Raw genomic sequence first — 13,667 nt, 5'->3', positions numbered from 1 at the left:
TACTCCTACTACTTGGAAGGGGGGAATCCTACTCCCGGTGGGAGTAGGACTCCTCCTAGGGCGCGCCATAGAGAGGGCCGGCCCTCCCCCTCCTCCACTCCTTTATATACGGGGAGGGAGGCACCCCTTGGAGACACAACAATTGATCTCTTGATCTCTTAGCCGTGTGCGGTGCCCCCTCCACCATAATCCACCTCGATAATATCGTAGCGGTGCTTAGGCGAAGCTTTGTGTCGGTAGAACATCATCATCGTCACCACGCCATTGTGCTGACGGAACTCTCCCTCAAAGCTCGGCTGGATCGGAGTTCGAGGGACATCATCGAGCTGAATGTGTGCTGAACTCGGAGGTGCCGTGCGTTCGGTACTTGATCGGTCGGATCGTGAAGACGTACGACTACATCCACCGCGTTGTGCTAACGCTTCCGCTTTCGGTCTACGAGGGTACGTGGACAACACTCCCCCCTCTCGTTGCTATGCATCACCATGATCTTGCGTGTGCGTAGGAATTTTTTTAAAATTACTACGTTCCCCAACATTCCCCCTTATCTATTTTCTTTTAGTTATATTTTTCTCTTCTTTCTTTTACTGCATGCTTTTTTGTTTATTTTCTTCTTTTTATTATTTTCATTTTATCTACTTATTTTGCTTGTTTGTTTTCTTTATTTGTTTGTATTTATTTTTTATTACCTTTATACTTTTTTATTAGACACGCAAACATGTTTTGTAAATCATGAATATTTATTTTTCATACCCAGGAACATTTGATAGTCATGGGAAAATTTCTAGATAGATGAACATTTTTTTACATTCAGGAATAATGTTCAATAGTTTGCTACATGCTTCAATCATAAATGTTTATACTTCAATTAGAAATATGCTCATGCTTTCACATGGTAAAGTTCATGAATGTAAAACCAAAAAATATGTCAGTTGCAAAAAACTTGAAAATACATGGTACAATAATTTTTATAAGTAAAAAATAATTTTTAACTGGAATAAAAAAACAAACCAAAAGTAAAAGGCAAAAAGTAAAAATAATACTGTAATAGAAAAGGCACACTCCACACCACGGGAGGAAAGGCTTGGTCATCTCTCGGCCCAAGGATAGACGAAATTACGAGGGCCCAACGCAATGTGGAGGACCCGTCTTCCTCCAGCACCTTCCCCAGTTCTCCTCCCCCTACCGCCGTTATGCTCCCCCACCGTCCGCGCCATCTCCACCGCCGTCCTACCCCATTTCCAGCGCCCCCTTCTTCCAGCTGGTGCCTTGGTTCTTGGTTTCTCCTCCTTCCGCTAAGCTCCCTCCATTTCGTACCTTGGTACCTGCACCGCACCGTGCACAGCAGCTCGCCGCTCCCGGCGACTTCGCCGAAGTGGACACGCCGCCGCCGCTGCAGCTGCAGCTGCTCCATGGAGGTCGCCCACGCGGCCGCTTCTCGCCCTCTCCATCATCATCTGTATTCATATATAAGCATCCTGAGATTGAGGCATTGGGTTCTTTCAGTTCTTCCGATGGATCCACTTCCCCACCGAAAACCCAGGCAGTCCGTGTACAGGTGGTCATTTCCTGCTACTGTTTTACTTGATTCCGTGTCTGTAATTTATCTCCAGCGGTCAGGATTTCTTACTTTGTGATGCCCTCGGTTGCAGCTTAGGCGAACAACAGCTAAGATTGGGGATGGAGTTCAGTTACTGTTACTTAACTCGGTTAGCTTATCTTCCACTAAGTGGGAGGACAATGAAGGTTGCCATCCGGGTATAGTGGGTGATGAGCAGGATGGCACCAGCAAAAAGATTATGGTTGTTGATGGGCTTGAATTATTTGCAGACAGAAGGTATTGGCCGACTTGCCGAGGTCTTTGTGTCAAGGTCATGGTCATCTCCTTAACATCGCATCAAATACGCCAGTGCCCTATTCAGGTCCAAATCCACAGGACTATTTACTAGGTCATGGACCCATGGTCATGCATGCCCATCTCCTTTCACATGGCCATTTCCTAGGAAGTTCCACACGAATCCTCTTCCAGTCTTCCTTGGGTCAACTCTAAGTTTTTGTAGCCATATCCTAGATATATTTGCAGTAGGAAGGCAGTCATGAAAGTGTTACTAGCTATAAGAGAGGGCGCTGCTGCCTGACCTGAATTTCTCTAGTGCAAGGTGTAGTGTAGAATTGTCGATCCACCATGGGCGTCTTGTCCATGATGTTATCTCTGCTGGTACTCGGGTCACTAGGAAAGCTAACAGCTCTGGCATCCGGAGTTGTGACAAGCCAGCAGAGCCCTGAAGGGACATGGGCGCGACCATCCCGTGCCGGTTTCACGCTCGATGGCTGCCCGACGAGCTGTGGCAGTGTGAGCTTCAGCTATCCCTTCGGCATCGGATCCAGGTGCTCCCGTGGGCCTGACTTCAACCTCAGTTGCAACGATGCCACTCATCCCGCCATACTTTTCTTGTGTGACGGCATCACCGAAGTGGTCAACTTTGGCGGTGATTTTCATTTTGATTTAAACTCAATCTGGGCCTCCTTCTCGCATACCATCCCCTTGAAATCTGGTGTTAGTGCTTACAACTTGTCTTTCAAACCACCTGGGAGGTCCTTCCATCTTTATCCCTTTGTTCTAAACATCATTGGCTGCGACCTGGCAGTGTACTCTGTCAAAGAGAATGCCATCCAGCCGATCTGCACAACTGTGTGCCCAGATCCAAACATTTCAGAGACGGTGGCCATGCACAACTGTAATGGCTTTGGCTGTTGTCGTGTAGACGTGCACAACTATTCTGACATTTATCAGTTCAAATTTGTCTATGACCACGACACAAAAAATACCAGAGCACACTCTAACCGGACCTCTGAATTGTGGGATAAAATCAGCATAAATACTGACTACTTGAAGCTCTCATGGGATATAGGGGATCAACCAAATACCGCCTGTGTTGCCTGTCTCGGCGACCATGTCGAGTGCGAGGGCCACATGCACGATACACTAGATATGACATCAAGATATCGCTACAACTGTGTGTGCCACGACGGCTACACAGGCAACCCTTACATTCCACATGGCTGCTCCAGTAATGGCAAAGGTAACTTCTTCTTACCTAATCAAGCAGCCAAACATACAGCTGCTGTTAGGCATTTTGGGCATTTGTACATGCTAACCTTATACTGATCAATTTAGGGTATAATCCAACTCCGAGCAGGGCTGACTGTATCCGTTGGTGTGGTAACATTAGTGTACAATTTCCATTCGGCTTTGAAGAGGGTTGCTTTGCCACGGAAGAGTTTCGCCTCAACTGCACAAATATGACGTCATCAGATGCCATGGTCATGTTAGAGGAGAAAAAGGTCATCAACATGAATGTTGAAGAAGCGACCTTTGATCTCACCATTCCCGACCAACAACGATGGGACCCCGTATCACCACTTAACGGTCTTTTATCGGGAAATGGGTTATTTCTCTCTGTCAAATGGGTTGCTGCTCATCTAAGTTGCGCAGAGGCCCAACAGAATAGATCTGGATATGCTTGTGTAAGTGCCAACAGCAAATGTGTGGAGGTAAGCGCTGAAAGGATCTATGCTGGTTACCTCTGCAAATGCTCAGATGGTTTCCGAGGAAATCCATATATCCAAAGTGGTTGTCGAGGTACCGCCACGAATGATGCAATGCAACCCCTACCGCTAGAGAAAAATGTACTATTAGCTAGAGTATTTCTTAACCCTCTAAAAGAAAGTTGCATATATGTTGCCATGTGTTACTAAAATAACTGCATGTTACTGTTAGCCAGTGATTTTTTGGCTATGTCTTGTCTGTTCATGTACATCCCATTTAATTGGCTGATGTACTGTTCCATGCTCATTGAATATTGTACTGTGGTCCATGTTACTCCCTGTGATTCATAATATAATCAGCATTACAATTTGTGACATTTAAACATTTTTAGATTAGGTTTGACTATCAATATAGAAAAAATTACTAACATGGAAAATATCAATTGATATTACTAGATTAGTCATCAAATGTATAGTTATTTCTGTTTCAAACTATATTATTTTCTAAAATGTACAGTCAAACGTTGGCTATGAAGACCATGTCCATGTCCTGAATTACTTATGTTGAATCAGGGGAAGTATATATTCTGTCAATGTATCTTATCAAGATTTTGTTAATTTCAGATATTAACGAATGCCTTCAACCAAACAACTGTAAAGGGATCTGCCATAATACCAAAGGAAGCTTCAGTTGTACTGAATGTCCTCGCAAGACTGAGTATGATCCAATAAAAATGCAGTGTACCAAGATAAAACAACAGCCTCTACTCTTAGGTAAGACTATATTCTTGTTATATTTATGATAGACAAAATAAAGCAGAAATTTAAAAGAGCTTAATGCTTGCAGGTATAATTATTGGGATGTCCTGTGGTTCCAGCATTCTTCTTCTGAGCTTCAGTATAGTGTTTCTTACTCGTAAATGGAAAATAAATGTTCAAAAGCAACTAAGGAAGAACTACTTCCGGAAGAACCAAGGTCTTCTCCTAGAAATGTTGATATCATCTGATGAAACTGCAAATGAGAATACAAAGATTTTCTTGTTAGAAGAGCTAGAGAAGGCAACAAACAACTTTGATCCTACACGTATCGTCGGCTGTGGGGGCCATTGCATGGTTTACAAAGGCATATTATCTGATCAGCGTGTCGTTGCAATAAAAAAGTCTAAGGTCATTGAGGAGTGTGAGATCAGTCAATTCATCAATGAGGTTGCAGTTCTCTCTCAGATAAATCACAGAAATATTGTAAAGCTCTTTGGATGTTGTCTCGAAACTGAGGTCCCACTGCTGGTGTATGACTATGTATCCAGTGGCTCACTGTCTCAAGTTCTTCATGCTGATTCAAGTGATGGTTTTTCTTTGTCTTGGAGTGATTGCTTAAGGATTGCCCTGGAAACAGCAGGAGCTCTATCTTATCTCCACTCTTCAGCTGCAATATCAATCTTCCATCGTGATGTGAAATCCTCGAATATACTCTTGGATGTGAACTACACAGCTAAAGTTTCAGATTTTGGCGCCTCTAGATTGGTTCCGACTGATCAAACACACATTGTCACGAATGTACAGGGTACATTTGGCTACTTAGATCCAGAGTATTTCCATACCAGACAGTTAAACGAGAAAAGTGACGTGTACAGTTTTGGTGTAGTACTAGTGGAGTTGCTCCTCAGAATGAAGCCCGTTTTTACAAGTGAATCGGGCACAGTCAAGAGCTTGTCAAACTATTTTCTCCAGGAATTCAAGGATGGAAGAATCACAAGTATTGTTAACTCTCAGGTCCTTGAGGAGGCAACAGACGAAGAGGTGAACAGTGTCGCCTCTCTTGCAGACGTGTGCTTAAGGCTACATGGCGAAGAAAGACCCACAATGAAACAAGTGGAGACAGAACTGCAGACTCTACGAACAAAACGGGTGAAGTCATGTCAAGCAGATCTGAGAAATGAAGAGCGAATGCTACCAGAGTCACTAACTCAAAGAGGAGTTATAGCTGCTCGCCAAGACGAGAGAGATAACTTACATTCAAGAGACAGCCGACGATGCTATAGCTTAGAGTGCGAGTTCATGGCATCTGCTAGTCTACCACGCTAGATGAGTCTGTCAAGTCAATAATGGATGATGATTATGTTTCCATTTTGTGAACTGATTTGTGTTTCAGAGAAACACTATAGAGATTGGTACCGTAAGTCAATTTGTGTCCAGGCATCATGATTGTAGAGATATTGAGTGAATGGCTGGCATATGCATTGTATTGATGAAATGCTGATAAGGCATATTATGGATTATATTAGCAATTATTTTGAGCACTCCATTGCTATGATATGTTGTTTTATTCAGATCATGAATGTGAGCACTCCCGGCTCCCACATGCACTGGGTTCTTGGATTTAGTAATTATTAGTAATGGGCTTAACTTAAAGTTTATTATACAGCCTTTTTTGTTTGGCCATATTGTTTTTGGTCGCTGCCACTTGTGTACATTACTGTGCTTTTATTTGTATACAATACCGTGATTTCTAGGCGCTATGGTAAAAGCGCGAGTTATTTTCGAATGTACAGCTGCTCATTTCCTGTTATTGCATTACTTAATTCTTTCTCTGTAGTTTATCTCCAGTGTTCAGAACTTTTTACTCTGTTCTCTTGCTTGCAGCTTAAGCAAGACCAGCTAGTGTTGGTGGTGGATTCAGTTACTGTCACCTATTATCAGTTAGGCTCGTCTCCACCATGTGGTGACTGAAGATTGCTAGCCGGCATCCACTATCGATGAGCAGAATGTTCCACCTCCGCACTCGCCCGATGCCCCACTGCGGTGCGCTTCTCGTGTGATTCACCATTTTCATGCTGCAATTTTGCGTGCTCCTTCATCTCTATGTTTGGTATGAACTTTGGTTGTTGGTAATGCATTTCTTGTGTAGTGCAAACCTTTGGGAATCCAGAAAATCCACAAGCGAAATGTGTAAAGTGGTACTCCCTCCGTCCGAAAAAACTTGTCCCCAGCTTATCTCTCAAATGGATGTATCTAGTGCGGTGCTAGATACATCCATTTGAGGGACAAGCTTTTTCGGACGGAGGGAGTATATTACGAGCAGACATAGACTGGCCCCCTTTGGTGGGCTTGAATTATCTGCAAACAGAAGGTATCGACCGATTTGCTTAGTTCTTGTCTACGAGGTCACGATCATGCTCTTCTTCTGCATCACATCAAATACACCAGTCAAAGTCATGGTCATCTCCTTAACATCGCATCAAATACACCACTGCCCCAGCCAGGTCATGGTCGTCCACATTTGCTTAGGTCTTGTCTACGGGGTCATGATCATGCTCTTCTCCTTCTGCATCACATCAAATACACCATAGTCAAAGTCATGGTCATCTCCTTAACATCGCATCAAATACACCACTGCCCCATCCAGGTCATGGTCATCCACAGGGCCATTTACTAGGTCATGGACATACATGGCCACATCCACACCCATTTGATTCCTCTTCCAGTCTTCCTTGGGTCAACTGTAAGTATTTGTAACATAGATATATATATATATATATATGCAGTAGGAAGGCAGTCATGAAAGCGGTAGCCAGAAGAGAAGGTAGTGCTGCCTGACCTGAATTTCTCTAGTGCAAGGTGTAGTGTAGAATCATGGGCATCTTGCCGATGGTGTTCTCTGTGTTGGTACTCGGGTCACTGGGAAAGGTAACAGCTCTGCCATCTGGAGCTGTGACAAGCCAGCAGAGCTCTGAGGGGAACTGGGCACAACCATCTCGAGCTGGTGGCATGCTTGATGGCTGCCCAACAAGCTGCGGCAGTGTGAGCTTCGGCTATCCCTTCGGCATCGGATCAAGGTGCTCCCTTGAGCCTGACTTCGACCTCATTTGCAACGACACCACTCAGCCCCCCAAACTCTTCTTGCGCGACGGCATCACCGAGGTGATCGACTTTAACCATCCTTATTGGAGTTCAGACAGGATCTTGGCCTCCTTCTCCCAAACCATCCCCATTACATATGGTGTCAGTATCTACAACTTGTCTTTGAAACCTCTTGGGAGGTCCTTCCATTTTTATTCAATTGCTCTAAACATCACCGGCTGTGACCTGGTGGTGTACTCTGTTAAAGAGAATGACATCCAGCCGATCTGCGCAACTGTGTGCCCGGATCCAGAAATCACAGAGATGATGGCTATGCATACCTGTAATGGCTTTGGGTGTTGTCGTGTAGACATGGACAGCTATGCCAACACTTATCAGTTCAAACTTGTCTACGGTCAGAACCCAAAAAACACCAGAGTGCGCTCTAACCAGTCCTCTCAATTGTGGGATAAAATCAGCATAACTACTGATGGCTTTGTCCTCTCATGGGATATGGGGGATCAATCCGCCTGTGCTGCTTGTGTGAGCGAGCATGCCGGGTGTGGCTACAGCTACGATGCACCGTTTTTCATGCCCTCGGGAAATGGCTATTTGTGCTTCTGCAATCACGGCTATACAGGCAACCCGTACATTTCACATGGCTGCTCCAAGGGCGACAAAGGTAACATCTTTTTCCTAACCAAGCGACCAAAAGGACAGCTGCTGTTAGTCATTTTTTGGGCACTGATACATGCTATACTTTTTACCAATCAATTTAGGATATAATCCAACCCCAAGGAGGGCTGATTGCACCCGTCAGTGCGGTAGCATTAGTGTACAATTCCCATTCGGCTTTGAAGAGGGTTGCTTTGCCAGGGAAGAGTTTCACTTCAACTGTACAAATACAACATCATCGGCTGTTTTTCTGCTGGACGATTTGGAGTTAATTGGCATAAATATTGACGAAGGGACCATTAATGCCACCATTGCTGACCAACAATTGGCGTACCCTACGTCTGCTTCAGGACAGAACAGTCTTTTTTCTGCATATGTGTTCTTTCTCTCTATCAAATGGGTTGCTGCTAATCTAAGTTGCGCAGAGGCCCAAAAGAATAGGTCTGGATATGCTTGTGTGAGTATCAACAGCAAGTGCGTGGAAGTAAGTGCTGAAAGGGTCTATGCTGGTTACCGCTGCAAATGCTTAGATGGCTTCCAAGGAAATCCGTACATCCAAAGTGGTTGTCGAGGTACTCCCTTATTCTCTCTAGGATTACAGATGATACAGTCCCTAAAACTGGGAAAATGTACTAGTGCTGGATATTTTTCAACTCTGTAAAAGAAAGTTGCATCTTGCATGTGTGTATTACTCCCTCCGTTCCAAATTAATTGACCTCTATTTGTCTAGATACGGATGTATCTAGACACTAAACAAGTATAGATACACTCGTATCTAGACAAATGAAAGTCAAGTAATTTGGAACGGAGGGAGTAGAAGGCATGTGCTATTAAAATAACTGTATATTACTAGTACTTCTGTAATTGAGACTGATTTTTTGCCTACTTCTAGTTTGTTTATCATCCATGTAGGTTTCATTTAATTAGCTGATGTATTGTTTCATGTTAATGGAACAACGTACTGTGTTCTATGTGACGCCCTCTGACACATAATATAAGCAGTTTTAGAAAAAAAAACATTCAAATATTTTAGGTTTGACCATCAAAATAGAAAGTACCAACATGGACAATGCAGTACTAAATTGATATTAAGAGATTAGTGATGAAATATATTTTCTTAATATATAATTATTTCTGTTTGAAACAACAAATTTTCCTAAAAATATAGTCAAAATATTACTATGGAGACCATGACGATGTCCTAAACTACTTATTGTGAATCAGAGGGCGAGTATGTATTTTGTCGAAGCATCTTATCAAGATTTTACTAATTTCAGATATTAATGAATGCCTTCAACCGAAGAAATGTAAAGAGATCTGCCATAATACCGAAGGAAGCTTCAGTTGTATTGAATGTCCTCGCAAGACTGAGTATGATCCATTAAAAATGCAGTGTACTAGGATAAAACAACAGACTCTACTCGTAGGTAAGACTACATTGTTATTACATTTATTTATGATAGACAAGATAGAATTAAAAGAGCTTAATATCTGCAGGTATAATTATTGGGCTGTCCTGTGGTTTCGGCATTCTACTTCTGAGCTTCTGTGTAGTGCTTCTCACTCGCAAATGGAAAAGGAATGTTCAAAAGCAACTAAGGAAGTACTATTTCCGGAAGAATCAAGGTCTTCTCCTAGAAACATTGATATCATCTGATGGAAGTGCAAATGAAAAAACAAAGATTTTCTTGCTAGAAGAGCTAGAGAAGGCAACAAATAACTTTGATCCTGCACGTATCATCGGACGTGGGGGTCATGGCATGGTTTACAAAGGCATGTTATCTGATCAGCGTGTTGTTGCCATAAAAAAGTCTAAGGTCATTGAGGAGTGTGAGATCAGTCAATTCATCAATGAGGTTGCAGTCCTCTCTCAGATAAGGCACAGAAATATTGTAAAGCTCTTCGGATGTTGTCTCGAAACCGAGGTTCCACTGCTAGTGTATGACTATGTATCCAGTGGCTCACTGTCTCAAGTTCTTCATGCTGATCCAAGTGATGGTTGTTCTTTGTCTTGGAGTGATTACTTAAGGATTGCCCTGGAAACAGCAGGAGCTCTATCTTATCTCCACTCTTCAGCTTCAATATCAATCTTCCATCGTGACGTGAAGTCCTCAAATATACTCTTGGATGTGAACTACACAGCTAAAGTTTCAGATTTCGGCGCGTCTAGATTGGTTCCGATCGATCAAACACACATTGTCACGAATGTGCAGGGTACATTCGGGTACTTAGACCCAGAGTATTTCCACACCAGACAGCTGAACGAGAAGAGCGACGTGTACAGTTTTGGCGTGGTGCTCGTGGAGCTGCTGCTCAGAATGAAGCCTGTTTTTACAAGCGAATCGGGCACAGTCAACAGCTTGTCAAGCTATTTTCTCCAGGAGTTCAAGGATGGGAGAATCACAGACATTGTCAATCCCAAGGTCCTCGAGGAGGCGACCGAGGAAGAGATCAACGGTGTCGCCTCTCTTGCAGAACTGTGCTTAAGGCTACGTGGCGCCGAAAGACCCACCATGAAACAAGTGGAGACCGAACTGCGGACTCTGCGAGCAAAACGCGTGAACTCATCCCAAGCAGATCCAGGGAGTGAAGAGAGGATGCCACCAAGGCCAATAGCTCGAGGGACTCGATCTTCTCGTCAATCGTCTGCGATGGAATCAGGCAAGAGAGTCGTAAGGTCGGGACGCAGCGAACGGTCCTATCGCTTGGAGGGAGACTGGGAGAGTTCATGCCATCTGCTAGCCGAGCACCACGCTTAGATGAGTCTGTTCTGTCGAGTTTGTAATGATGGATAATTTGTTTCCCTTTTCTGTAACTGATGCTAGGGCTTGTATTACAGATTAGTTAGATTGGCGTTTTAAGTCACTTTATGTCCAGATCATTTCAGGCACCATGATTATATCCGTTTTTCAGTTGGAATCGTGCTTGTTATATGTAAACTGATATTAATGATGTGGTGTGAATTACTGGCATATGCATTATAATGATTTCCTTTTGATTTCCCTAAAGTTTCAGAAATATATAGTTTTATAATGGGAAATTTCAATAGAGAAGAAATGTAAATCAAGAAAAAAAATTGATGAAAAGGTGAAAATAATACAAAAAGGAAAATTCCGATGCATTCAGGGACAAATATCGATACGAGCATTTCACAAGTTGTATTTTCTCTATTTCCGTTCAAACAAGCAACTGCAACATGCATCCAGTAAGACCTTTTTGACTCGCGACATGATTCCTGTTTATAGACCGTACCTAGTAGATTTCTCTGCTCCATTAGCAGCAGCAGCAGCAGCAGCAATGCTGTTCTTCCCATTAGCACCAAGAGCTTCAGTGCGCATGTCCTGCAGAATGCAACAGGCTTCCTCCCGAATGGAAACAGACATTTCTTCGTCACAGCCTAGATTGCACAGATTCTCACGTAACAGCTTTGCCTCCTTTGCAGCGCCCTGCTTGAACCATCGTTTTTGCAGTAAATTTCATGCAATGTGTACAGATCTACGTATCTATGAAAAACAGTGAAGGTAGAAAGGTCAGCATTTGGGCGAGCCAGACACTTTCTTACCACCATGGCGGCACCAGCAGCGGCGGCGATGGATCCAGACCCTTTGTACAACATAAGACTGATGGCATGCTCTCTGATCTGATTGCAGAGCATGCAAGTCATGTTACCAGAGTTGTATCTCCCGCACATAGCCCTCTCGCACATCAACTCAGCCTCTTTGCAGATACACTTGAAACCAAAAATTTAAATTTGTAGTTAGTGCAAAGAAAGCTACTACTGCTTAGTAAATGGAACAACGACTGATACAGATTAAGTAGGCATGCACATACCACCAAAGCAGCAGCGGCAGCATATGCACCAGCATATTCACACGCTCCATCAACTATGTCCTGCGCATGCTGCTTGATTTTGTGGCTCAGGGCAGTCTCAGTGTCAGTTAATTTTATCTTGTTCCTCTCACACAGACCGATGAACTTGGCCTCCATCTCCAGGCACTTAAAACCATCGTTTTGCAATTGATATAAGCAAGTAGATTAGCAAGCAGTTAAAGAATAGATGACCATTCAATCGAGCTAGAAATGAAGCAGGGCAAAAATACTTTCAGTTATTCCAGAAACTGAAGAAGAGCCGGTTTATGAGTAGTTTGTATTATGGAAACCAAACAACATTTACGCACTACATTGAAGGAATTGGTAGGATAGAAATTCTTTCTACTAGGTGCCTACCTAGTAGGATGCTTTTGGGAACTCTATAGATTGAGTGCCGAGTCAGAGTATTAACAAATAAACTGATCATGCAAAAAGAAAAGTCAACCAATTTATCATCAGTAGCGCACATGAAACACAATAATATGAGCAATACTAAAGATACACTACAATCCATAAACAGATGGGGAATAGGCTATTTTTGGGAACCTAAATACTATGGCACACCACAGTTCTTAAAACCTTTCCTGATACATGGGTCAAACATCTACCAAATGTTTGCAGGCAGGAGGTTTCCAAGTAAATTACCTTGCGGGCGAGAGGAATGAGACGGCCATTCTCATTTGTCCATGCAGATCGGACCACAAACTTGTGCTCAGTACAGGCAGAGTCATCAACAGATTCAGGAGGATTGCGGAGGTAGTACTCGCAGAGGTACTCCCGGTACAGGGGCATGTCCGGACCGAGGCCCTGATAGATCGGCAGCAGCCTCCACCATCCCCATGCCTTCTCCCTTTGATCTATCCATCACAACCAAGTACGCAGAAGAAGCAGATGAGCACAATAACATATATACGAATTCAATTGTTCATTAGGATGAAATGGACGGCTACTCAACGACAGATGAGGTTTGGGGAACAAATTGGCCATGATCAACAACAACTCTATTCAATGAATCAAAGCACAAAATCATGATAGATTTCCACAGCGGAGAAAATAGATCAGCATACCTGGGTACCTGATGATCTTTGCCGAAGGTACCGACATATTTGTAGGTCTCAAATTACCCTCCACTTGCATCAGAAAAGCCCACCACTTGATGCGCATCCTAGCATCGCGGGGGGGATAGTCGATGCCGTTGGCGGCCAGCACCTCAGGTTCGTAGCGGTGAAACAACTCGTCGTCCTCGTCCATCCTGAAGTTCGCCATCACGGAGGGCAGCCGCCTGATCTGCTCCCTGCTCTAGCTAGGGTTCTTGGTGGATCGAGGGAAGGTGGGAGGGGATTTGTAGGGTTTGTACACATGGAATGGAGCGAATGGATCCCATCTATATTTTGAATTTCCCAAGTGCTCCGTTCCGAGCAAACACGCTTGAGCACCGTGAGAGCTATGTGTATTTTATTTTATTTTTATTTTTTGAGGGAAGGAAATGCGTATATTCTTATTAGGAACCGCTCTATTGGGCCAGCCTAACACTGTAGCTGGGCATGAGTTTTTTTCGTGTGGGATATTCACCTTTGTAGCATCAGTTCCCTTTGGGGTTTTTTTTCGTTTTTCTTTGTTTTCTCTGGTTTTCTTTGTTTCCTTCTTTGGTTTTAACTACTCCCTCTGCTCCATAATATAAGAACATTTCTCAAACTATATTAGCTCAAAAAACGTTCTTATATTATGGGACG

The 13,667-nt window shown here is 43.4% G+C and overlaps 3 protein-coding genes across 4 annotated transcripts; 2 read left to right on the top strand and 1 right to left on the bottom strand.

Moving 5' to 3' along the window:
- Positions 1-1,144: 1,144 nt before the first annotated feature.
- On the top strand, positions 1,145-5,863 carry LOC123123240 (putative wall-associated receptor kinase-like 16). 2 transcript variants are annotated; one of them, XM_044543715.1, is made up of 6 exons: positions 1,146-1,558; positions 1,653-1,837; positions 2,913-3,083; positions 3,179-3,643; positions 4,174-4,323; positions 4,397-5,863. In XM_044543715.1, exons 2-6 carry the CDS (start codon positions 1,771-1,773, stop codon positions 5,632-5,634), a joined length of 2,091 nt encoding a protein of 696 aa, XP_044399650.1. In that variant the 5' UTR covers positions 1,146-1,558; positions 1,653-1,770; the 3' UTR covers positions 5,635-5,863. The 2 variants fall into 2 exon arrangements, with proteins under 2 accessions (XP_044399649.1, XP_044399650.1); XM_044543714.1 differs by having other exon boundaries at positions 1,145-1,558; positions 1,653-3,083.
- A 1,246-nt stretch (positions 5,864-7,109) lies between these two features.
- LOC123123239 (wall-associated receptor kinase 5) lies at positions 7,110-11,025 on the top strand. Its single transcript, XM_044543713.1, has 4 exons — positions 7,110-8,071; positions 8,169-8,636; positions 9,342-9,491; positions 9,562-11,025. The coding sequence occupies exons 1-4, from the start codon at positions 7,183-7,185 to the stop codon at positions 10,821-10,823; spliced, it is 2,769 nt and encodes a 922-aa protein (XP_044399648.1). The 5' UTR covers positions 7,110-7,182; the 3' UTR covers positions 10,824-11,025.
- Positions 11,026-11,165: 140 nt separating this feature from the next.
- Positions 11,166-13,336, bottom strand: LOC123125786 (uncharacterized). Its single transcript, XM_044546243.1, has 5 exons — positions 13,002-13,336; positions 12,580-12,791; positions 11,896-12,060; positions 11,627-11,794; positions 11,166-11,510 (listed from the first exon to the last, which is right to left on the bottom strand). The coding sequence occupies exons 1-5, from the start codon at positions 13,198-13,200 to the stop codon at positions 11,304-11,306; spliced, it is 951 nt and encodes a 316-aa protein (XP_044402178.1). The 5' UTR covers positions 13,201-13,336; the 3' UTR covers positions 11,166-11,303.
- Between the last annotated feature and the right edge of the window lie 331 nt (positions 13,337-13,667).

The sequence above is a fragment of the Triticum aestivum genome, chromosome 5D, assembly GCF_018294505.1.
Source record: "Triticum aestivum cultivar Chinese Spring chromosome 5D, IWGSC CS RefSeq v2.1, whole genome shotgun sequence".
Classification (NCBI taxonomy): Eukaryota; Viridiplantae; Streptophyta; class Magnoliopsida; order Poales; family Poaceae; genus Triticum; species Triticum aestivum.
Note: the sequence above shows the minus strand (reverse complement) of the source record. Positions and strands in the feature narration are given on the sequence as shown.